This window comes from Dromiciops gliroides, chromosome 4 (genome assembly GCF_019393635.1).
Source record: "Dromiciops gliroides isolate mDroGli1 chromosome 4, mDroGli1.pri, whole genome shotgun sequence".
Lineage (NCBI taxonomy): Eukaryota > Metazoa > Chordata > Mammalia > Microbiotheria > Microbiotheriidae > Dromiciops > Dromiciops gliroides.
Window position 1 is genome coordinate 44,042,083 of NC_057864.1, and position 26,224 is coordinate 44,068,306.

The 26,224-nt window shown below is 40.2% G+C and overlaps 1 protein-coding gene across 1 annotated transcript in view; it reads left to right on the forward strand.

Annotated features, from left to right (window-relative positions):
• LPAR3 (lysophosphatidic acid receptor 3) overlaps window positions 1–26,224 on the forward strand; it is a 132,085-nt gene that overhangs the window by 21,987 nt on the left and 83,874 nt on the right. The window contains exon 2 of the mRNA XM_044005422.1: window positions 21,538–22,294. Coding sequence (XP_043861357.1) covers window positions 21,559–22,294 — 736 coding nt within the window. The 5' untranslated portion in view covers window positions 21,538–21,558. The remainder of the gene's footprint in view (window positions 1–21,537; window positions 22,295–26,224) is intronic.

Here is a 26,224-nt window from a genome sequence, read left to right on the forward strand (position 1 = left end):
CCCCATTCTGAACCCTTCCAGATCTTTGGAAAAGACCACTGGGATCAGTTTTGTCCCCGTGAGTTTATCTTACCCAGAGGAAAACACATTAAAATGTTAATCCACTTTCAAATCTTATCACTTCTTTTAAACAATGTTTTATCAATGTGCTTTTAAAAAAATCACCATTACTTCTCACTCACTTGGGACAATGAGAAATACATTGGCTGTGTCTGAAAATATCTTTGAAATTAGGGAGGAGAAGTATCTTTTACCATCTGGTCCTTTAAAGTCATGATATATTGAAGGCAGTGCATTGATCCTGGCACTGAAAGCTTTCAAGGATACTTTTCTTTGAACTCTTGGAGTCCTTGGGTAAATTGGGCACCTGGTTCTGCCTGCTTCATTCTGCATCAGTTCTTACAAGTCTTCCCACTTGCCATTTCCTAGGGTACAATAATGTTTCATTACATTCACATACCACTATTCTTTGAGTCATTCCTCATAGCTCATAGGATTCCAAATTTAGAGCTAGAAGGGACTTTCAAGATTATTTAATCCCACAATTCTCAAGCTTTTTGGTCTCTGAGCTTCTTTACACTCTTAAATCTTATTGAGGACTTTCCCACCCACCACCCACCCATGAACTTTTGTTTATGTGGATAATTTCTATTAGAATTTACCATACTTGAAATAAAAAGGTTTTAGTATTATTGTAAAGATTTATTATTTTGATCTCTTGGGTTTCATAAAAGGGTCTTGTCCCATCCTCAAGGATCCCTGGGCCACACCTCAATAACCTTTGATCTAATCCAACTCCCTCATTTTACACATGAGGAAACTGAGTTCCAGGGAGGAAAAATGATTTGCTCAGGGATACAAGTCAGAGCCAGAACTTGCACTTGCATCCTTTGACTCCAGATCAAATACCCTTTTCTATTTCCACTTTTCTTATTTGAGATGGAATTGTTATAGAGTAGTTTTACATGGGGCGAGTCAAGTGGGTCAAAGTGACAAGGACAGCAAAAATGTATAGGCTCCCCGCCCCTCTTTGAAGCTCAGGAAATTGAGTGATTTTAATTGCTAAATTGAGGACCCATAGTTATTGAGTGTAACAAGTAACAAGTAACAAGGCCCAACTTTCCATGGTGGTGGGAGCCATACTTTAGTTCTGAAAAATAATGAAAGGGGATCATCAGGATCAGTTGTGCTCCTGATTTCTTACAACAAATATGGGGTTTTATTCTTTAATTATTTTTCCTAAGTGCTATAGGGGATAGGTATAGTGAACATATTTTTTGACCCCAAAGCTTGGGCAAATGGTATTAACAAAAGATTACAAAATTTTGTTTAAAAAATATATGTAATACACACACACACACACACACACACACACACACACACACTATTCTTCTCCTCTTCCTCCCCCACCCCAAAATCTGGAACATATGGTCACAATGCTGATCTTTGTGCAAATGTCTAACTTTAATTATGACTTCCTTTTTCTGATGGAACCATTTTTCCCTAGGCTGTAGGCCTTTCTGGGAATCTGAAGGCCAGGTTATGATTTCTTGAAATCCCTCTTATAGAGTACTGAGAGCTGGAATGGATTTTAGATAGTATCTTATTCAGACTCATGCCCAATTCATGAATCCCTTATGTACCTTCTAACCTCTGCTTGACCATTTCTTTTTTTTTAATTATGATTTCTTTTTTTTCTTTTTTTTTTCATGAGGCAATTGGGGTTAAGTGACTTTCCCAGGGTCACACAGCTAGTAAGTCTTAGGTGTATGAGGCTGGATTTGAACTCAGGTCCTCCTGACTCCAGGGCCGGTGCTCTATCCACTGCGTCACCTAGCTGCCCCCTGCTTGACCATTTCTAAGGATAGGTAGCTTACCAAGGCAGCCCATTATACTACTAACAGTTCAGAAATTCATCACCCTGTCCCAATGAAATCTGTCTCCCTACAATTTCCACCCTTTGGGCTCAGTTCTCCTCCCTTAGCAGCACACAGCATAATGAGATTGTTTCTTTCACATCAGAATCTTTCTACTTTATTGACTTGAGTCGGTATTCAGTGTTCCTGGGATGCTAACCTTATCAGATCACCTGGTAATTGATTACCTCTCTTCTTATCTTGGGAAACTTCTCTCACTTAGGCTTTAATGATAAATGACACTTATGTAGCTTTCAAAGTGTGTTATTTCTTGCAACATGTGCTAATGTCTCTGGGCCTCCTAATAGCCTAGAGAGTGGTCCAGACCTGTGGTTTCATCAGGCTAGGGAACTCCCCCTACTCTTGATCAACAATCCAAATGCAACTTAGTCTTTGAGAATTACCTGGGGCATTGAGAAGTTAAAGACTTGTCCATGGTCCTGGGGACATTCTCCATCTGAGGCGATATAGGTCTTCCTGCTATCAAAAGGCATTTCCTTTAATCCGTTATGGCAGGGCAGCTAGGTGGCACAGTGGATAGAGCACCGGCCCTGGAATCAGGAGGACCTGAGTTCAAATCCGGCCTCAGACACTTAACACTTACTAGCTGTGTGACCTTGGGCAAGTCACTTAACCCCAACTGCCTCACCCAAAAACAAAAAAATCTGTTATGGCAAATTACCTCTCTGGCTAGGTACTGGAGGCATTATTAGCTATTCTGTGATGATGAAACTGAGGTTCAAAAGGGTTGGGTTAAGTGACTTGCTATGGCCACATGGATCTTACGCTCATAGATTTAGACCTGAAAGCCACCTTAGAGACTACCTCATCCACCCCCATTTGGCAGTTCAGGAAAATGACAACTGAGACTTGGGTTTAAGGGACTCACCTGTGATTTTATACCCAGTTTAGTGAAAGAGGCAGGATCTGAACCAGTCTTCCTAATTCCAAGCCCAGAACTCTCCCCACCAAACCGTGTTGCCTGCTGATTGGAGTCATTTATATGTTTGGGAACCGAGGGTAAGGTCGTAGATGCTGAGCTGGAAGGAACCCTGGAGGTCTTCAGACTCAAGCCCTGCACTTTGCAGATGAGGAAACTGATGGAAGGGAGGGGACTGCTTTCTGGGCTCCCAGGTCAGTTTTCTTTTTACTATACCCCACTGCCTCCCTCTGTAGGCTGTTAGTCTCCAAAGGAGCAGTGAGCTCTGCCCTTCCCAGCCTCAAGGGTGGATCAGAATGGTTGTTTCCCACCCTAGGTGGGGCATTTTTGAGAACAACTCTCCTCTCTAGAAGACAGAACCATTATTTTCACCATTGGCTTGAACCCACAGGAACGCGAAGCTCAACTGTGGTGTGTTCTGTTTTTTTTTTTTTTTTAATTTTAAAGCGACAACCCACAAAAGAGTCACTTCTAATCACTATTTACCTGCGGCTATTCATAATGGCAACTTGCCATGGGGGAAATTATCTTCAGAAAAATTATGTGGAGAGGAAAAAAATATCTTTTTCTCAAAACTGGGAGGGGGAGAATGTATGGAGTAGAATGTACTGATAAACTCACCACTTCTACAAGAATCAGTACCAGCCTGAGTAAGGTACCTTCCTGTAAGAATCAATAAATGAATGCTAAAACTAGTGTTTACCAAGTGTCAGGCATTGTGCTAAGGGCTGGAGATACAAATGGAAGACAGTCCCTGCCCTAAAGGAGCTTCCATTGTTTTGAGGATGACAAAACACATAGTGGAGTGGCCATCAAGGGAGAGATTTTTGGTCCAGGACACTGGTTCTTTGACTTCTTTTTATTTAAAAAAATTTTTTTTCAGGGCAATGAGGGTTAAGTGACTTGCCCAAGGTCACGTAGCTAGTAAGTGTTAAGTGTCTGAGGCTGCATTTGAACTCAGGTCCTCCTGAATCCAGGGCTGGTGCTCTATCCACTGTGCCACCTAGCTGCCCCAACTTAACTTCTTTATATCCTGAATCCCTTTGTTAGTCTGGTGGACCCTTTTTCAGAATAACATATAATAAAGGTGGATGTGATGGTTCAAGCCTGCAGTTTGGGGAGACTGAAGCTAATGAATTGCTTGAGCTTGGGAGGTCTGTGCTTTGGTAGGACTAAAGGTGATTGGGTATCTGCACTGTCTAGCACCAATACGGCAAACCCCTGGAATTGGGAGAGGCGATAGGCTGTGTAAGGAGGGGCCAACCTGCCTGGGTCAGACATGAAGCAGGTCAAGGCTTCTGTGCAGATCAGTAGTGGAATCTGCCTGTCAGTGACCAGACAAGTCTTTTAAAAAAGTGCATAAAATAAAATACATCGCACCGCAAGGAAATAAATTATATTGAGAAATACTTACCAAAATATATCTTTTACAAAGGGTCATGGGTTCAAGGTTAAGAAAAAGTGGAACAGAGATGGTTGATCTACAGGGAAGTCAATTGATTTGTTTTCTGGTCCCAGAGCAAGAGGTGGAAAGGGGTGGTGGAGAGGAGAGTTAGCTATTATTGTGGTGGTGATATGTCATGCTATGCAACCACTGGGCAGATGGCAAGATGGCCTGGGTAGGTGACTAGATAGGATGTGAAGAATGGGCAGTCAGTTCATAAGTATTTGTTAAGTGCCTACCAGATGACAGACACAAAGGCCTGGTTGTGTGTGGTGGGCTGGGAGAATTTATACTTTTTCCTCAATCAAGACAACTTAAACCTAGAGTTGTGCTCCAGAACTGAGTGAATTAACTCTTCCAAGATCCAGAACCTGGTTTTTGGAGGTCCAATCCTAAGGCTTCTTGGTCTTCCATAGTAGGATAGTAAATGTTCAGTAACAAACCCTTGTTGAATTAGTTTGACGTCCCTTACCAATCCCTGGTTTCACCAGCAAAGTGTCTCCCTCCACAGACTCAAATCATGACCTACTTCATGACTTGGTTGATGGTCTTCCCATCGCTGTGACTATTTCCTTTGAGGATCCAATGAGGGTCAAATGGAGACAGTGTAGTTCAGTAGAAAGTGTGCTGGCTCAGGAGTCAGGGGTCTTGGATTCATATTCCACCTCTTGATGTATATCACCTCTGTGACCAGGAGCTAGTCACTTAAGTCTCCCTTGGGCCTCAGTTTCTTCGTCATGGTCTGATCCCAGATCTGAAAGCTTTCTCCAGTTTTGCCCTATGCCTGGAATATTCTCCATCCTCATCTCTCATTCCTGGCTTCCTTCAGTTCTCAGTCAAAATCCCACTGTCTACAAGAAGTCTTTCCTCTTGTTTGTACATAGTTGTCAATGTGCCATCCCCCCATTAGACCATAAGGTAAGAAGAACACAACCTGTCTTTTGCCTTTCCTTGTACCTGGCACATAGTAGTACCTGGCACGTAGTAGGTTCACTGATCTTTGACTGCACTCTGTATACCTTGAAGTCCAACTCTTCCTATGAGAGGCAAGTTGGTGTGGAAAATTGAGTCTGGAAGGCTCCGAATTTAAATCTTACTCCTGAAGTGGCATATGCCTGTTGGGTAACAACCTCTGAGCCTTATTTTCCTCATGTGTAGAATAGGGCTAGTAGTACCTGCCTCAGAGTTAATGACACAGGCAAAGCATTAGATAAGTGTGGACTGTTATTATTAACCAATTAACCAATGCCTTAGCCACTGTAGAGTCCATGACTTTTTTGGCCTGATGGGCCTCATGGGGAGCTGCTTCTTCCCTGGCCCAGCCTTCAAGAGTCCATGGCTCCAAGAACCTTCAAGACTCACATGCCAAAAAAGGCTTCTGGGAGATTTGCTGGAGTAGGTTATAGCATGCCGGGTCTTGAATTAGGAAGCTGTGGGTTCAGATCCCACCTCTCAGGCTTCTTCCCTATGTGATCACAGGCAAGTATTTAACCTCAATAAGCTACAGTTTCCTTATCTATAAAATGGGGATAAGAATGCCTTTTCCTATCTCACAGAATTGCTGTGAGTATACATGAGATAATGTACCCAAAAAAGTATTCTTTAAACCTTAAAGTATTATGTAATACGTAAGTATTAAGGGAATCTGAATGAATTAACAAAAACAAACCAAACATCTTTTGCCAGTTATGAGTCTTTCAAGGAAATGAAATCTGATTATTTTTGTTTTTCCCCTTAGGAGAGGGGGATGGGGATCTTTGGCAATGAATGAAAACTGTAATGTTTACTTCAAACAGAATGTTCTTTTAGATATACAAAGTTTCTCTGGTCAAGGAGGGGGAGCATGTCTTTTTTCCGTGAGCTCTCACACTACCTGACTTAGTCATTCCTTGGAATTCAGTGGGAAGTTTTTTTTTTTCGGAGCCCAATAAAACCCCAGAGTTACCATTACACGACAGATGTCTAAAGGTTACTTGGTAGACAGTACTGCAGAAATACGACCCACAGTCTGCCTCCATCGTGTGGAAGTGACATCCAATTTTAAACATGTTGATGCATCTTTCCTCTGATGGGAGTCAAAGAGAGATGAGTACCATACATTCACCACCAAGGAAATAGGGGATATTACAGTCTCATAAGCAATAAAGGAAACAGGATTTATATGCTTATTTCCTCTTTTTACCAGAGGCAAGGGAGGGCACGTGCATGTAAAAAGGCACCCTTGCTACATCTGGGTAAAATTAAACAGAAAATTGGCAGAAGGTCTAATACCCTTTTATCACCTGTTTTACTTTGCATAAGACTATATTTTTCATAGCATGGTTAGAGAGAGGCAGTGGTGGGGCAATGGATAGAAACCTGACCTAAGTGTCAGGAAGAATTGGGTTCAGGTTTTCCATCTGCAACATATATTGGCTGTGTAATATAGAACAAAATTTGATTCCTCAGTGCTCTGGGCAACTCTTAAAAGATTCTAAATTATGGATTTTCTGTCTTCATCAAAGGTAGGAGGGTTTTCCACAGTGATGGGAGAGAGGGGCAGTATGGATGAAGTCACATTTTGGGACCAAAAAGAGATATCATGGCTAAAGTAAGCTCAGTATGTCTAGGGGGACAATGCATTTGCTTGTCATTGTTTATTAAACATTTCCTGGGATTTAAACAGTGGTACACAGACTATTACTTTCTGCACAACTTCCCAGTCTTGATGGAAATAAAGACCTTTTACAGGGGTTGCCGAAGACCACATAAGATTTGCTGTCGAACGTGGCTGAAGAATTCGTCAGCTATTAAATCCTCAGGGAAGTAGTGTGGCAGCTGCAAAAGTCACATCTGGCTCTTTTTAATAGACATGTTTCCACCAGCAAAGGTTTCTGTTTTCAACTAGTAAAAGAAAAAGGAAATATTTACACTTCCTTTTTATATTAAAACTCTTCATAAGATCTTTTTTTAAAAAGTTCAGCCAAATTTGGATTGTGTGTCAAGGGTGATTCAAAGAGCAATGAGTGGGTGTGAGTTGTGTGTCACTAACATCGTGTACACGAAAAATGGTGTAAGAGATATCCAGGGGAACACAGGGAAGCAGAAAAGGAGGTGGGTTGATCATTTAACAAAGGTGAGGGACTGTCACAGATCATCAGCCTGAGGCTTACACTGCTATCCATAAGGCCCCCAGTATGTTGGGTGGATCATCTTTGGAGGATTTTATGGATTTAGGATGAGAAAGTATGGATGCCCTGGTGGAGGGGCATCTCTGCACAAATGAGATCAAAGATCTGCTGAGGGACAGAAGATGGAATCCAGTTTTTAGATTCTGTTACTTGTTTTGGTTTTCTTTTGCATTTTGTTTCTTTTCATTGTTCATTTGTTTCCTTTTGCATTGTTTCTTTCTTTTCTTCCTTTTAAAAAATGCTTCTCTTGACCATTGTGTTTGTAATTTCAAAGCTTCTAATCAATTAGAGTACTTTTTTCCCTTTTGTTTTATTTTTGCAGTCTTTCTTTTCTTTCTTTCTTTCTATCTTTTTTTGCGGGGCAATGAGGGTTATGTGACTTGCCCCAAGTCACACAGTGTCAAGTGTCTGAGACCGGATTTGAACTCATGCCCTCCTGAATCCAAAGCCAGTGCTTTTATCCACTGCACCATCTAGCTGCCCCTTTCTTTTTCCTTTTGAACTCAACATCACCATTATTTTGCTGTCTTTCAACAGCAAGTCCATATCCCCTATTAATGGGAACAAAGCCTATTGGTCCACCAGGAAGGCCTTGTTAGCCTACTGAGAACAGAAGAACAAGTTAAGGTTAGAAGATTATAAGATCGTTTTAAGATCCCAAATGTATCAATTATAGGATACATTTAAAACTGACCATCAACTATCTGGAAGACTGGTTTGTTGCAAATTAGGGAATGTAACTTTTTAAAGAAGAGTCTAGTTTCTCTCTCTCTCTCTCTCTCTGTCCTCCTCCTCCTCCTACTCCTTCCTTCCTTCCTTCCTTCCTTCCTTCCTTCCTTCCTTCCTTCCTTCCTTCCTTCCTTCCTTCCTTCCTTCCTTCCTTCCTTCCTTCCTTCCTTCCTTCCTTCAGGTCCTCCTGAATCCAGGGCTGGTGCTTTATCCACTACGACACCTAGCTGTTCCCCAAGAGTTTAGTTTCTTGGGAATGAGAAGTTAGCTTTCTTCTTACTGTCTTGGAAGTAATAAATAACACCTACCCCCTCCGCTTCACCCCCAGTCGACGTTAACTTTATACAAAGTCAATAGAGATTTTAAGTATTCTGTCAAACTTAGAAGGCCATATGGAAAGAGCACTGGTTTTTACCAGGTCAAAGAATCAGGATAAACCTTCTTACCTTTATGTTTACCTCCTGGATGACCTCTGATAATTTACTTAACTTTTCTGTGCCTCAGTTTCTTCATCTGTTAAATGAGAAGGCTGTACTACATTGAAGTCCCTTCCAACTCTATATCCAGTCCTATGATCCCATGAGAGAAAATTTATTTAGCATTTTAATGTTATGACATCCACCTCGACTAAACAGCATCTCATTTTTGTTTGTTTTTCTAACAGCAAAGGTTAAAATTTAGAATCCTTTTTGAAACTTGTGTTCATGTGTGTGATTAATGAATCGATCTCAGATTTTAAAATGCTTAGTATCGCCAATAACTCCTTCCTGCCCCCTCTTACCCCCAAGCCTTTTTTTTTCTATTATTCTTACAGAGTCAGTGTGTGATTATTAGTTCTCTGGGGAAGCAATGTTATGAGAAGTCCTCTAGAGATAACCTTTCAGTTATCTGAAACTGTGGTTGGGACATACAAAGAAAAACGCTTCAAAATAGTAAACCTCAAAAAGTCATTGCTCATGCTGAGAACCTCGTTCGTATTCCTGACCCAGAAATCAGCTGTTGTTGGTTCGTGGTTACGTGTATGAAAGTCAGCTTGGGGTAGTGGCTACAGAGTTGGTTTTAGATTTCAGAACACCTGGGTCTAAGTCTTGCCTTTCTCACATACTGGTTGCATGACCCTAGGCTCATCTCAATCCCCCAGAGCAGGGGTGTCAAACTCAAATAGAAATGGATCTCTGTGGGCCCAAGTTGACTTAGAAAACCCCAAGTTAACATTATCTGTGTTTGATTATATATTTGTTTTGTGAAACATTTCCCACATTTCCCAATTAATCTGCATTGGCTGGTAGAACAGTCATAGGTCTGCATTGGTGAAGATAGTTTTATTTATCAGGAGTTCCCTATTGAAATTCAGTCAGAGGAATGGTTGAAAATACAAGGTGTCTCAAAAGTCTTAATGCAGTTCTTGAAAACTTAAAACTTAACTTGTATGAAGAATTATAGGATGGGGGCAGCTAAGGTGGCACAGTGGATAAAGCACTGGCCCTGGATTCAGGAGACCTGAGTTCCAAATCCAGCCTCAGACAACTTGACACCTACTAGCTGTGTGGCCCTGGGCAAGTCACTTAACCCTCATTGCTCTTCAAAAAAAAAAGACTTTGGATTCTCTCATTTGTTCTCCATTTTCTCTCTGCTTGTCCCCACTCTTTCCCAAGAGGCAGTGTGATATTGTAAGGACCTAAATGTAGAGTACCTGATTTCACAACCCATCTTGGCCCTTGGTTGCTGTGGACAAGTCACTTGACTTTTTTGGATCCCTTTGGCTCATTTCTAAGAGAAGAAGGGGGTTGAACTCAAGGAGTTCAAAGCCTCCTTGCATCTCTAGTGTAGGTATGGGCTTTCTTTTCTCCTGTCCCATTCATCTTTCTTTGTCCTTTCCTTCTTCTCTTTTTCATTAGCTTAATCTAGCAAAGGCCTCCCCCTCCCTTCCTTGTCTCTATAACACACAAACCCGACATTTTGTTTGGAGTCAGGGATGTGTGTCCTATCATTGTCCCCATTTTACAGTTAAGGAAATGGAGGCAAATAGAAGTTAACTGATTTGCTCAAGGTCAAACAGCTAGTAAGTGCCTGAGGTTCGATTTGTACACAGATGTTCCTGATCTGAGGACCAGTGCTTTATCCACTGAGCCACCAGCTGACTCAATGTCACAGGAAGTTTACACTCATTGGATGAAAGGAGAAATTCCATCTATGCTAAAAAAAAATCTAGTGGAGAGCCTAGTCCAGCTGACTCCTGAGCTACATACAGAAAGGAAAACAGAGATGTAAAGCATTTGTTCTTTTTTCTGATCCCATTTCTTCCTCTCATCCTCTTATATGCATTTCTCTCTTCTTCCTTCTTCTCCTCTTCTTTCCTTCCTCCTTTTCTTTGTCCCCTTCTCTTCTTCTTTCCTTCCTCCTTCCCTCCCTTATACTCTCCTTTTGTCTCTTCTTTTCCTTTTCTCCCTTTCTCACCCTTCCCCTCATCTTCTCTCCTTTTCACCTTTCCCTTTTCCCTTCCTTCTCTTGTCCTCTCCCCTTTCCTCCAACTCTCTTTCTTCATTCCTCCTTTGATCCCCTCCTCCTCTCCCTTTCTCTCCTCTCCTCATCCCCTTCCTCTTCTCTTTTTCCCCTCCCTTTATTCTTCTCCCTTTCCCTTTATCCCTCTTTCTTCAGCCTTTCTCTGATCACCTTTTCTCCTCCTCCCTTTTTTCATGCCTTCACTCCTCTCTCCTCCTGTCCCCTTTCAGCTCCTTTTTGTGTATTATCTTTTTCTGTTAGAATGTAAGCTCTTTGAGGGGAGGGATAATATTTCTTTTGGCTTCTGTTGGTATCCCCAGTGCTTAGACTAGTGCTTGCATAGTAAAGGGATCCAGGAAGAGGTCATAGTGATGCCTCAGTTAACTTTGGAGGGGAAGCATCACTGTGATCTCTCCCTGGATCCCTTGATTCTTGAATCTCCCTTGTCAATGTTTCCTTGAAGGTAGGACAAAGGAAAAGCAGTAATTAAGAGTATATTATAGGGGCAGCTAGATGGCGCAGTGGATAGAGCACCGGCCCTGGAGTCGGGAGTACCTGAGTTCAAATCCGGCCTCAGACACTTAACACTTACTAGCTGTGTGACCCTGGGCAAGTCACTTAACCCCCATTGCCCGGCAAAAACAAAACAAAACAGGAGTATATTACATGCAAAACACTATGCCTAGCTTACATTTTAACAGAGGAAGATAATACACACAAGGGAACTGAAAAGGGGAGGGGAAAACACCTGCTGGAGCATGGTGCAGTAGAAATCCAGAAAATCAGAAGCAAAGAGAGGAGTGCAGATTGGCTGGACTGTTCCTATCTCCCAAATAGAGACCTTGGGAGGAACTGGCCAGAGAAAGTGATACTGTAGCTAGATGAAATAGCTTGAGGGAAGTTCTAGGGTGGACACTGATGGTAGTTGAGGAAGGGTAGCAAAGTCCAGAAAGTCAGAAGTTGTGACCTTTAAAAAGGTTCAAGAGGCATAATTTCCAGGTAATTTAATAATTTTATTAATAATGACAGTGTTTTTCTTAATAAAAGGATGGTCATTTGGCTGTCTCTCTCCAGACCAAAGACAAGTCATGACCACGGCTTATATACCCATTGGAAGAGGGGTGTTCCAGAGGGTGGCAATCAACTCTGGTTGGTTAACAATGAGAATAATTATTACAATGGGGGCGGAACCTATTCAAATGAACTTTGATTATATTATTTAATTCTAAGCTCTGCCCCCCATTGAGCAATCTATTCAAAGAATTTATTCCTACCCACACCTGAGTAGAGCACCATGGCTTCCCTACCTGTGTGGGGTCTGAATAGAAAGCTAGTTCAATCTCATTATCAATTGCTGTTATTTGTCCTTCATTGGAAAAGAGGACCACGACATCTGGTTGTTGTCATGACTTGTAGTGAATTAGATTTAAGTAAGGGAAGGCTGTGCAATCACCATCCTCACTCTCTCCTCCAGAGCCATCTGGATCCAGTGGATGACTAGAGATGGTCCCAGATGTTTAAGGCAATTGGGGCTAAGTGACTTGCCCAGGGTCACACGGCTAGTAAGTCTGAGGTCACATTTGAACTCAGGTCCTCCTAACTTCAGGGTCAGTGTGCCACCTAGCTGTCCCCATTATCAATAATGTCCTTCAAGAGACTGAACTTTTAAAAATCAGGATTTTAGAAAAAAGTGGACTACTCTGGATCTCCCCGAGTCATTGGTTATTAATAATCATTTCTCTCAAAGCAGAGTTGTGAGAGGCTAATTTTCTTTTGTCTTTGCATCTTCAGCCCTTAGAACAATGTCGGTTACTTAGTAGTTCCTTAATAATTACTTCTCCTATGCATTTAACTCCTCCTCGTTTATTCTATATGTAGCCTGTGGTACAAACCATTCTGGACCTTTTAAGACTTAGACTTAATCTGTGGGGGATTATATTGGTAAATCACCTGTCTGGCCTACCAGCTGGATAGAAAATTAGGATTTTACAAAGTTAACTTGGTTGTAAGTAGTCAACTTGGCCTTCATGTTAACAGACTGAGACACTTCCAACCCTCCTTCCAGTGGTAGAGGGAGACCTTGCCCTTCCCTTTTCTGCTGAAGATGTATGTTTCCAAACAAATGTTTAGGGAGAAGGGGATTGCTTTGGGAAACGAGGTTGTCTTCTGTCACCGAACTGTCACTTTTGTTCAGATGGTGCTCCAATATTGTTGTTTCTTTGTGTTTTTGATCTCTTTTCCCCAGCCAGTAAGATTATAAACTAGAGGGCAGGCATGGTCCTGCTCACACTTGGCACTGGGAGCCATTAATGAGTGTCTGGTGAATTAAATAGAAATGTTCTTGCAAAGATCCACCAATGTTTCTGTTAGGCGGAAGAGAACAGGGTGCCCGTCAGCCAGCCAAGAGCAGAAGGGCATGTTGTCTTAGAGGATATAGCTGGATATAAAAGTCACTCAAGTGGTTTGCAGAGGGCCTCATTTTCATAATTGTTTCCACATTACAGGCCAGCCCCGTGTTTTCTTGGAGAACCATGTTCTGGGAGAGTCTAAATGAAGGCTTTGCTCATACAGCTTTCATTCGGGCACCATATATAGACTTTCTAGGCCATCATTTTATGAAGTCTTTAATTGCCCAACTCTGACATTGTGGTAACAGTCTGCGTCTTTAGCAGCTTTAGGCAGCCCTGGATCAGTCTGGTCAAGCCTTCTGAGTCTTTTACAGTCTTTAAAAAAAAAAAAAAGTCGAGCAATTGGCAGGGTTCAAGTTTGCTGACTTTTACTGACTCTAACCCACTCCTAAAACTGAGCATTGGGTGGCTGGTTTATAATAAAATTTAAAAAATGTATTTTAGTAAAGGTTTGGTTTTTTTGGTAATTTTTAGTATCATACAGAAACATACAAAATATTTAGAAATGTAATAGAATTAAGTTTCCAAAGAGAAGTCAATTCATAAAGTTCTACAGTTTAATGATAGTAATATATAGCATGTATACAGTGCTTTATGGTTGGCCAATTGCTTTACAATCCTAATCTTCACAAACAACCCTGTGAGGTAGATGCTAAATGTTAGTCATAGAGTTATTTATGTATTTGTAGAAATATAAATTTAAATGATATAAGAATGTATATTTATATATCTTATAAATATATAACATATTTAAAATACATTAATATAGTTGTATCGATGCTAAATACTACCTAGAAGTTATTATATATTTATAGATATATTTTTTGTTTTTTTAAATCATAAAAGTATTTTGTTATTTTCAAGTTACATGTAAAGATAGTTTTCAACTTTTGTTTTTATAAGATTTTTAGTTCCAAATTTTTCTCCTTCCCTCCCTTCCCTCTCCCCTTCCCAAGACAGAAAGCAATCTGATATAGGTTATATATGTACAATCACTTTAAACACATTTCTGCATTAGTCATGCTGTGAAAGAAGAATCAGCACAAAAGGGGAAAAGCTCAAAAAAGAAAACAAACAAAAACAAAACCAAAAGTAGAAACAGTATGGTTCAATCTGCATTCAAAATTCACGGTTCTTTTTTCTGCATGTGGAGAACATTTTCCATCATGAGTTCTTTGCAATTGTCTTAGATCATTGTATTGCTGAGAAGAACTAAGTCTATCACAGTTGATCATTACACAGTGTTGTCATTACTGTGTACAATGTTCTCTTGGTTCTGCTCACTTTACTCAGCATCAGTCTACTTAAGTTTTTCCAGGTTTTTCTGAAATCTTCCTGCTCATCATTTCTTACAGCACAATAGTATTATAGATATATATTTTTAAAGTTTTTGTTGTTGTTTTTCGGTCATGGCTGCCTCTTTGTGACCCCATTTGGGGTTTTCTTGGTTGAGATACTGGAGTGGTTTGCCATTTCCTTCTCCAGCTCATTTTACAGATGAGGAAATTAAGGCAAAAAGGGTGAAGTGACATGCCTACGATCACACAGCTTGTGTCTGAGGCCAGACTCAAACTCAGGAGGATGAGTCTTCCTGACTCCAGACCCAATATTCTGTCCACTGTGCCCCCTAGCTGCCTTGTAGAGAAATGTTGACATAAGTTTAAATTATATCAACAAAATGTATATTTATATAACTTATATACTTATTAATATATGACCTACATATTTAAAATAAATTAATATAGTTGTCTAAATGCTAAATATGAGAACTATTAATGTATTTATGTATTTACATAAATATAACACTAAATTATATAAACAAAGTGCATATTTATATACATTATTTATAACTATACAACTAGATATAAACTTATATTTAAAATAAGCCGATAATTATATAAGTGTAAATGCTAATTATGAGTTGTTATATATCTCTATACATGTTTATATAATATAGATCATAAAATTCTATTTATTGAAATTATGTTTACATATAAAATAAATTTATATTTTCATATAAATGTTAAATGCTAGCTATAATGTGAATTCCTTATACATTTAAATGAACATTTATATAAATTTAAATGATATAAGCAAAAACTATACATTACATATTTATAAATATATTTAGGTAAACTTATTTAAAATAAATTTGTATTTTTATATAAATGCTAACTATAATGAGAATTATTTAGCATGTGAGTAGTTTTAGTATAGTATAGTGTTAATAGAATTATCAGAAAATTCTGTTTTTATCTTTCCATTGTCATCGTGACTTCTCTCTTGGAAACATATTCTAAGTTTTGGATTTGTGCTTAAAGTCGGCAAGTACTCAACAAACACATCACTCTCAATGAAGGTATGACTCTTACATCATTCCCCTCCCACCCCTCCACCTAAAAAAAGCTCTTAAAAATATGTTTAAAACATGGTGGGGAGAAGCATTTTATGTACAGCAAGAAGTCATTCATATGTCACTTGTCATTTGTCAGCCATTCAAATGGTTGATTTGATGGAAACTCTCTGTCTTGATAATTTTTTGGTAAACAAAGCTAGTCATTATTGTTAGTTAATATTTATTAAGTACTCTAATACACATGTTTGGTACATCCAGCACCATAGAATATGAGGGGAAAATGTGGAAGACTGGGTCATAGGAATTTCCTTTATTCACTTTATTCTTTATGATGTCTTATAGTGCCAAATTTCTTTGTCTGTCTTTCTGTCTGCCTGTGTGTGTCTCTGTCTCTCAGTCTTTTTGTCTCTCTGTCTCTGTGTCTGTCTCTATTTCTCACATGCAGTCGAGAGCATGCACACGCGCGCACGTGCGCACACACACACACAGACTCTGACTATATTTTAACAGACCGGAAATAACTGGTTACTCATGTGGGAGTTCTATCAGAACGGCTGTCTGTGAGCAGTCAGATCTCTGGCTGGTTAGAGCAAAGGTCAAAATTAACATCAAATTAGAAGACAGTATAATGATGATAAGATACAGTCTGCACTTTCAATAGCTCCAACGTGACCTATTTAAATAACCTGTGGACAGTGACAAATGGCAAATGGTTAAAAGCAAAAACAGACTTTTGATTATTGCCGTCTCTTTGAGAAGCATAACCATTATAAAAACAATTGCCACAAGGCAGGGGTTGAAAGAACCCAGAAATTGCCACAGTCAGCAAATGCTTGACCTTGCCAAGCAGAGGGACTTCAAGGCCAAAATCAACATTTTTTTTAGGGTGTGTAATCTCTTGCAAAACATTATAAAGGAGGATGGGGGAAGATGATGAGTAATATCATCTCAGAAAACAGAGGGAAGAGGTGGAAACACTGGCATAGGGACTGTTCTAGGTGTTCCTTGGTGCACCCCAATGCTTCAAACATTTTGATATTTTGTAGCTCCCTTTGTAATTTTGGGGTAAAATTTACTTTTTAATTACATTTAATTGTTTTAGTTTCATGAATAAAAATGGCATCCTTTGCTACTGAGTAGTTGATGTTAGCCTAAAAAAAAAATTCCCCCGTACACACTTGTCTGTTCCAATGCTTAAATGAGATAATGTATATAAAGTATTTTGCAAATCTGCTTTTATACATGTAGACACACATATCTATGGTGTAGTGAAAGTCTTGGAGTGTGTGCATATGTCTTTATATGTTTATAGATATATACATATACTTTAAAAATTTTTTAAATTAAATTAAATTTTTTTTGGCAGGGCAATGAGGGTTAAGTGATTTGCCCAGGGTCACACAGCTAGTAAATGTCAAGTGTCTGAGGTTGGATTTGAACTCAGGTCCTCCTGAATCCAGGCTGGTACTTTATCCACTGTGCCACCTAGCTGCCCCCGATATATACATATATTGTGTCAATATAGATACACACATACACATCTATCTCTGGTGTCCCAAAGGTCTTAGGTATTAATCTTTAAGACCTTAAAACTAGGGCAACTAGGTGGCATAGTAGATAAAGCACCAGCCCTGGATTCAGGAGGACCTGAGTTCAAATCTGGCCTCAGACACTTGACACTTACTAGCTGTGTGACCCTGGACAAGTCACTTAACCCTCATTGCCCCCCCCCCCCAAAAGACCTTAAAACTGCCCTCAGGCCTTTGGGACATGCTGTATAAATGTCAGTTATCAATATTGTTGTTGTTATTGTCTCTGTAGACAGACAACTACTGAAAAAGTTACTGATCTTTTTCCTGAAAGACATGCTTTCAAAGGTGTTGAGTTTTTGTTTCTTATGGGGACAGTTAGGTTTGAAGATTAATGAAGTGAAAAACATTGAGGTTTTATTCCATCATGTAATTACAAATTCTAAGTGCCACCTCTTAAATGCTAAGATATATTTCAAAACAAGCTTCCTTGATCTCAGTTTCTGGGGGTAGGCTATTGATTCTTAAGGCTTGCCAACACAGGAAGCCTTGATATATTTTTACTCTGGAAAACAGACCTGGTTTTAAGAGTAAATTTAAAATTAGGAATGTATTTCTTCTGTTGGAGTATGTAAAGTAATAATAATAATTGACATTTATATAGGTTAAATACTTTCTTTACATGAACTCAGCAACTCTGGTAGGTTTTTTTTAGTTCAGATATGTCCAACTCTCTGTGACCCCATGGACCATAGTATGCTAGGCCCTTTTCTCCTCCACTATCTCCTGAAGCTTGTGCAAGCTCATGTTCATTGCTTTCATGACACTATCTATCCATCTCATCCCCTGCTGTTCCGTTTTTCTTTTGTTTCAATCTTTCCCAACATCAGGGTTTTTTTCCAATGAATTCTGTCTTCTCATTCTGTGGCCAAAATATTTAAGCTTTAGCTTCAGCATTTGCCCTTCTGGTGAATAGCCTGAATTGGTTTCTTAAGTATTGACTGATTTGGGGCAGCTAGGTGGCGCAGTGGATAAAGCACCGGCCCTGGATTCAGGAGTACCTGAGTTCAAATCCGACCTCAGACACTTGACACTTACTAGCTGTGTGACCCTAGGCAAGTCACTTAACCCCCATTGCCCCACAAAAACAACAACAACAAAAACCCAAACCCAAAACAAAACAAAAAAAATGTATTGACTGATTTGATCTCCTTGCTGTCCAAGGGACTCTCAGAAGTCTTCTCCAGCAAAACAATTGAAAAGTTTCAATTCTGCTGTGCTCAGTTTTCCTTATAGTCCAACTCCCACAGCCATATATTACTACTGGAAAAACCATATCTCTGATTATGTGGACCTTTGTTGGTGAGGTGATGTCTCTGCTTTTTAGTATGCTGTCCATATTTGGCATGGCTTTCCTTCCAAGGAGTAAGTGTCTTTTTTTTTGTTGTTTGTTTGTTTGTTTGTTTTTTGTGGGGCAATGAGGGTTAAGTGACTTGCCCAGGGTCACACAGCTAGTAAGTGTCAAGTGTCTGAGGTCAGATTTGAACTCAGGTCCTCCTGAATCCAGGGCTGGTACTTTATCCACTGCGCCACCTAGCTGCTCCAAGTAAGTGTCTTTTAATTTCATGGTTGTAGCCATCATCTACAGTGATCTTCAGCTATCCATTCTGCTCACAGGCATGGTAAGCTGAGTTTATTCCTTGCCCTTTTTAGTAGAATCACAAAAAGTTAGTATCTTTCCCTTTATCCGTAGGTACATACATTGCTAAGGTAGACCTTGGCTTGAAAAAATAGGAGTTATTCTGATAAAGGTCTGGTGGGTTTAGATCATATGATATAAGACTATATGATGGGGAGCCATCTTTCCTAAATTAGGAGGTGATAGTCTCTTTGTCCTGTGATAAAATAATGGGATTTGGCAGATACTCAAAGGCCTACCTGGAGATTAATTCAAACTGATTGAATCAAGTGAGAGTGACTGACTGCTGATTAGCCTCCTTCAAGTTAACTAGATTGTAAGCACACCTGGCTGGCCCTTAAGAAGGTATTGTTCTCAGAAGCTAAGAACTTTGAACTTAACTCGAGACCACCTTCAAGTCCAGTGAACAATGGATGTGGATGACAGCTTGAAGCAGTGTGTAAGGACCGCCCATGCTCCGGACCTGTAAAAAGCTTCCACAATCAGTTTGCTGAAGAGTTCATAATTGAAGCAGGCTCATGGTGGAGGACTTGAGGAAGAACCAGACCAGGCTAGAACTCTAGGCTAGATAGGCCTTTTCTTAACTTTCTGAACTCCACTGAATATCTGTATTCTTTAATAAAAGTTTAATGCTCCCAAACTGGTGCTAAAGCTTCTAATTGAAGGTGATCACACAATTTAGATTTTAAACATCACCGTACCCTCACCTGATCATTTTGCATTTTGAATATTGGGTTCCATTCTGGGCATTACCTTTGGGAAGATCATTGATCATTGGAGAGCTTCCGGAAAATGGTAATTGGGAAGACTTAGGGCCTTAAGTCCATGTCAAATGACGATAGGTTCAAGGAACTGGGAACTTTTAGCCTTGAGAAGATCCAGCAAGGTGTCAGGGTACCTAAAATCTTGGATTGGATGGGCTGTCATATGGAAGAGGGATTAGATTTCTTCTACTTAGCTCCAAAGGAGAGAACCAGGAAGGAAGGCAAAGAGAATAATCATTTATATAGCACCTACTAGGTGCCAGGAACTGATCTTTATAAATGTCACCTTATTTGATGAATTGGTGGAAATTGTAAAGAGACAAATTTGGGCTTGCCTGGAAAACCTTTTTTTTAAAAAAAAATATTCTATTCCCCTCCCCATTACATGTAAAAACAAATTTTCCCTCAGAATAATGTTTTTATTTTATTAAATAATATTTTATTTTCCCCCATTACATGTTAAAACAATTTTTAATATTTTAAAAAAGTTTTGAGTTCCAAATCCCATCCCTCCCCTCTCTGAGACAGTAAGCAATTTTTAACATTCACTTCTTAAAACTTTGAGTTTCAAATTCTCTCCCTTCCTCCCTCCTCTCCCCCCTCATTGAAAAAAAAAAGGACTATGACATAGGTTATATATGTGTAGTCATGTAAAACATATTTCCATATTAATCACGTGAAAGAAAACAGACACACACCCCCGCCCCGAAAACATAAAGTTAAAAAAAACAACATTGCTCACTCTACATTTAGATTACATCAGTTATTTCTCTGGAGAAGGACAGCATTTTTTCATCATGAGTCCTTAGAAATTGTCTCAGTTCATTGTATTGGTAAGAATAGCTAAGTCATTCTCAGCTGATCATCATACAGTATTGCTCTTGCTGTGTACACTCTTCCCCTGGTTCTGCTCACTTCACTTTGCATCAGTTCATGTAAATCTAGGAAAACCTTTCTAATACTTAGAACTGTCTAGAGTCAGCTTGGTGTGGTAGAAATGGTACTTATTTGATGTCACTGAAGATTGAGTTGGAAGGAACCTTAGTCTAGTCCCTGAAGGTAGGTTTGTCTTGTGCCTTGACCTTTTTTGGAGGGATTGAGTTTCCTCAAGACCTGTTGGGGAAATGTCATTTGGTCACCTAAGAGATAGTTGTTTACATGTTGTGTCCCCCATTAGGTTGTGATCTCAAGGGCAGGGACTGTCTTTTACCTCTTTTTGTATCCCCAGTGGTTAGCACAGGACTTAGCACCTAGTAGGTGCTTAAATGAGTTCCTCTACCAGTTTCCAGGCAAGATCATGTCTGTTATTGGCTGTTTATCCTCTGATTAGAGTGGGTCCAGTAGATAAATGAAAAAGGTGCTTGCATAAGGGACTAGGAAGAACATTCTGATATATTGATGGGCACCAGCTGGCACAGTCTTTTACATACAGGAGGCATCTAGTAAATGCTTATAATTGCATTGGATTAGCATTGTTTTCTGTAGCATAGTGCCTATTTTCAGGGTTCATAAATCTTGGTCTGTGGCTCCCTCCCTTATGTGTCTTCCATGAGGAGTGCTAGTAGTATCTCACTTATCTTAAATAATTACCTAAAATAACTAAAGGAGACACATTACTATCTTGCTTTCTGTACCCTAAAGGACTCAATCCTTATCTCAGTGGTTGGCACACAGTAGGTGTTTAATAGATATTTAATAACCGATTGGCCCCTAGGTCTTTCCTTCTCACATAGAGCCAAAATGTATTTGTGCTTTCTCTCCCTATTAGAATGTGAGCTCCTTGACAGCAGGGATTATCTCAATCAAAATCAAACAAGAAACATACATTAAGCTCCTATTGTATACCAGGCACTGTGCTAAATCCTGGGGATACAAAAAGACAAAAGGAAGTCCCTGCATTCAAGGAGCTTACAATCTAATTTTCCTTTTCTACTTGTATCCTCCTTAGCACAGTGCTTTTCACACAGTGTTTCATAAATACTTTAAAATTTGTTCATTCGTTCATCCATTCTTCCATACTGATGTATATTTTTTCTTTTCTTTTCTTTTTTTTTTTTTTTTTGCTCTGTTTCCTTCATAGGCTATCCAGCCTTTTTCCATAATGAACGAGTGTCACTATGATAAACGCATGGACTTTTTCTATAACATGAGCAACACTGACACTGCAGACGAATGGACAGGGACCAAGCTTGTGATTGTTCTCTGCTTTGGGACCTTCTTCTGCCTGTTTATCTTCATTTCCAATTCTCTGGTCATCGCAGCTGTGGTCAAGAACAGAAAGTTTCATTTCCCCTTTTACTACCTGCTAGCTAACCTCGCCGCAGCAGACTTTTTTGCTGGCATCGCCTATGTGTTCCTCATGTTCAACACTGGCCCTGTCTCCAAAACACTGACCGTCAACCGTTGGTTTCTGCGCCAGGGGCTCCTGGACACCAGCTTGACGGCTTCTCTAACGAACCTGCTGGTCATTGCTGTGGAGAGGCACATGTCCATCATGAGGATGAGAGTCCACAGCAATTTGACCAAGAAGAGGGTGACCCTGCTGATCCTGCTCATCTGGGCTGTCGCAATATTCATGGGGGCTGTCCCCACGCTTGGCTGGAACTGCCTGTGTGACATCTCTACGTGCTCCTCTCTGGCTCCCATTTATAGCAGGAGCTACCTCATTTTCTGGACAGTGTCCAACCTTGTGGCCTTCTTCATCATGGTGGTGGTGTACCTGCGTATCTACATGTATGTGAAGAGGAAAACCAATGTCTTGTCTCCACACACGAGCGGGTCCATCAGCCGCCGGAGGACACCGATGAAGCTCATGAAAACAGTTATGACGGTCTTAGGTAAGAAAGCAAGCCAAAGGCAAGTCTGCCATGACTAATTTCCTGGCATAAGGAGTCCTGTGAGGGAATGCTTGTCTTTCAACACAAGTAGGGAAAAGGGTTTGATGTTATTTGGGATGTGTGTACAAGCATCTGGTCTGTTGTTTCCCAGGTCTTTACTATTCCATAATACACAGGCCGTTGGTCAAGATGGTAAAGATGACAGATGCCAAGAATGGCCAAGGAGTTTTAACAATGACATTAATAATAACTTGACATTTAAGTAGTGCTATGAGGTTTCCAAAGCACTTTACATGCCATTTTCTCAATGGATCCTTACAAAAACTCTTGCGAAGTAGGTACCATGAGGAGCTTTATACCATACAGACAAGAAAACAGGCCCAGAGCGCTTAAGTGACTTGCCCAGTGTTATATAGCCAATAAATGGCTGAGGCTGGATATGAGCCTAGGTTGTCCTCACTCCAAGACCAGCCCTCTGTCCACTATGCCACCTTGTATTTTAGCATAAAAGCTGCTTCCTAGAGAATCCATAGATTGTATGGAGTGGTGCACAGGACACAAAAAGAATGCCAGGGGTGGGGCAGCTAGGTGGCGCAGTAGATAAGGCACTGGCCCTGGATTCAGGAGGACCTGAGTTCAAATCTGGTCTCAGACACTTGACACTTACTAGCTGTGTGGCCCTGGGCAAGTCACTTAACTCTCATTGCCCCGCAAAAAAATAAAATGATAAAATAAAATTATATCTATATCTATATAGATATAGATATAATTGCTGTAAAAACGCTGCACACTTAGGAGATGCTGATGCAGTTGGTGGTTTATTCAGGCCTTTTTTCCTTTCCTTGCTCAAACTAAGACCCCCGGGCTCTAGTCTGAACTCTGTCATTAACTAGCTAGGTAATCCTTCAATTCAGGTATTACCAATTTCATCGGTAAAATGAAAGGATTGGATATAGAAGATCCCTGTTGCTATTTCTCATTGAAGCTTCTCATTCTTCATTAAAACAAGGATAGGAACAAAGAACAAAAAGATAAAATTAAAATCATTTTCCCCCATGATTTTAGAAAAGATTTATCCTTAGGGAAGGTTGAAGTCTTTGTTTAAAAAGTGAGGTTTTGGGATGATTGGTAGGCCTTAGACCCTAACTAGCATAGATAATCCGAAATTGTCTAACAATTATTAATTCTTAGACCTAAGACAAGCATCAAAAAATGTTCTTGAGGCTAGAAGTAAGAGAAATCTAAGAGGAAAAACCCCAGGACATGAGAATCTTTGTGGGAAAAAAACAGAGGTTTCAGTACCACTGACTATTGAAGAAGAGAACAGTTTGGAATCTGATTGAAAGTATAAAAGCACTGTCAGCCCCCCCTGAATGTTGGGTTCCTGAAACAAAGTTCTGGTTGCCCTGTCTTTGTTACAGCTCCATAGATAAGTAAGCATTGCCTGCGTGGTGATTTGTTTTCAGAAATCCCATTTATTCCCTAATGTTAAGCTTCATCATATTCTGTGAGGTAGAGATAGGTTAAACATAAAGGAGAGCTGGAGATAATGGAATTAAAAGGCTTATTAAGCCTTCCAAAGTTCCTCAATGTGGAACTCATCATCTCTATCATCAATGAATCATTTAAAAGAATCTAGGAAAGGGAAAAAAAATCCCTATTTTTGGTGTGTGTTTTATTGGAGGGACTGATTAGAAAAAAAAAAGAAAGTTTGTGAACAAGACAAGAGAAGTTGTGGGATGGAAGTAGAAGGAAGTTGGAAAAATAGGTTGATGAAGGGAGAAGTCTGGTTTTTGGAGGAACAGAGGAAATATTCTAGTGGTTGATCACAAAAGAATGGAGGAAATGAAATTGAGGAGCTATGTAATGTCTCATTCAGATTTCTCTCCCTCTTCCAACTCCATAGGATCATGGCGGGCGTTATCAGGGAGGGCCCTCAGAGTCTCGCTAATCCAAACTTTTATGAACAAGGATATTCTCTGCAAAACTATTATTTGCTGACATTGATGTGGTGTTTGTGGTTTGCAAAGTTCTTGTAGACACCATCTTATTTGAGCCTCACAATGAGGGAGACAGTACTGGGATTGATTGCCATTTTGTAGACAAGGAAACTGAATTTTAGGGACTTTTAGTGACTTGTCTATTTTTATCAAGCGGGCACATTTTTTGTTTTGTTTTGTTTTGTTTTGTTTTGTTTTGAAGTGAGGCAACTGGGGTTAAGTGACTTACCCAGGGTCACACAGCTAGTAAGTGTTAAGTATCTGAAGCTGGATTTGAACTCAGGTACTCCTGACTCCAGGGCTCGTGCTTTATCCAGTGCACCACCTAGCTGCTCCAAGCTGGCACATTTTGGAGATGGAATTCAAACCTCTGTCTTCCAAGTCCAATCTTATGTCTACCACACCAGGCTGCTCAAATGTGCTATCCAATGGGTGATTGATCAGAAGGCTTTTGCTTGAAGATCACCAATGAGCCCTCCACCTCTCCCCCCACCTCCTGAGGAAGCCTATGCCCCTGTGGAATAACTAATTATAGGAAAGCTGTCCTCTCATAAATCTCGTATGTGATCTTTGGCTCCTAGTTCTACCCTGGGACCAAGTTAAAAAAAAGTCTAATTCTGCCTTTATGGGACAACCCTTCTAATATTTGAATGTAGCTTTTCCTCTTCAAGCCAACCATTCCAGATCCTTTAATGAAACCTCATATAACATCTTGGTTACTCTCTTCAGAATGCCCTGAAGCGTATCAATGCCCTTCTTGAAATGTAGTACCCAGAACTCAACACAGTGCCACTGATTGGACCAGGACAGAGAAAGAAGGTCATCTCTTTAATGTAGCCCAAGATGATGCTAGCTTCTTTGGTTATTGTATCTTGCTATCTTGAGTTTGCTGCCCACTAAAACTTCCAGCTCTTTCCCAAGTCATGCGTCTTCCATCTTCTACTTGTGAAGTTGAGTCTTTGAACTCAAATGTAAGACTACATTTAAAACTATTACTTTCATCTTGGGATTGTAGACCTAGCACTGGAAGGTACCTCAGAGACAGGTTATAGTCTTATTAGATTTGATCTAGTGAGAAGTCTATGAAGACCTTTGGCGATTCTGACTCCATCATCCAGTCGGTGATTTCTTCCTCCCAACTTTGAGTCATCTATGCATTTTATGAGCATGACATCTATGCCTTCATCTAAATCACTGACAAAAATGTAAAGCAGGAGAAGGCCAAGCTCAGGTCCCTGGAGCACTCCACCAGTGGCCTGCTTCCACACCGACAACCAGTTCCAAATAGCTTCACTGAGCTACATTGTTAGCTAGTCAGGTCAACAAGCAAAGTGTTCCAGGGATTGTTCCTCCATTAGATGGTGTTAGGGGCTAAGTCCCCCTTTTACTGTTTGAGCAAAGCTCACAGACAGGCCTCCCCCTTCCAGAAAATAGGCACTGATTCTTAGTTAGCCCTTGATAAGAGGGTTGTAAACCACAATGATCCTTTCCAGATGCAGATGCATTTGCTGGGCACCAAGGATGATGCATTTGCATAGGCGCCAAGGAAACTTCAAAGGATAGAAACATGCTCTTCACCATAGATAAGGCCAAAGGGGCCCAAGGTCTACGTGACCTACCAGGGAACATTAATGAACCAATCCCCTCATCCTATTTTTTTGGCGTGAACTTCACACAAAGACCTTCCTTTTGCTCACCTCAAGTATAAATATGTCATACTGTCCAAATAAACTTTGCCTTTTGCCTCCACCCGAGTGCATGGGGCCCTTCCAATCCCATCCTATGTCTCTGTGTCTTTTTTCCTTAACATCTTACCTGTAGCAGTGCCGAACCTGTTCTAGCAGCCGCCTGGATCTGAAACTGTCAAGATGGTAAGCAACTTGAGAGCAGGAACTGTCTTTTGTCTTCCTTCGTATCACCAGTGCTTAGC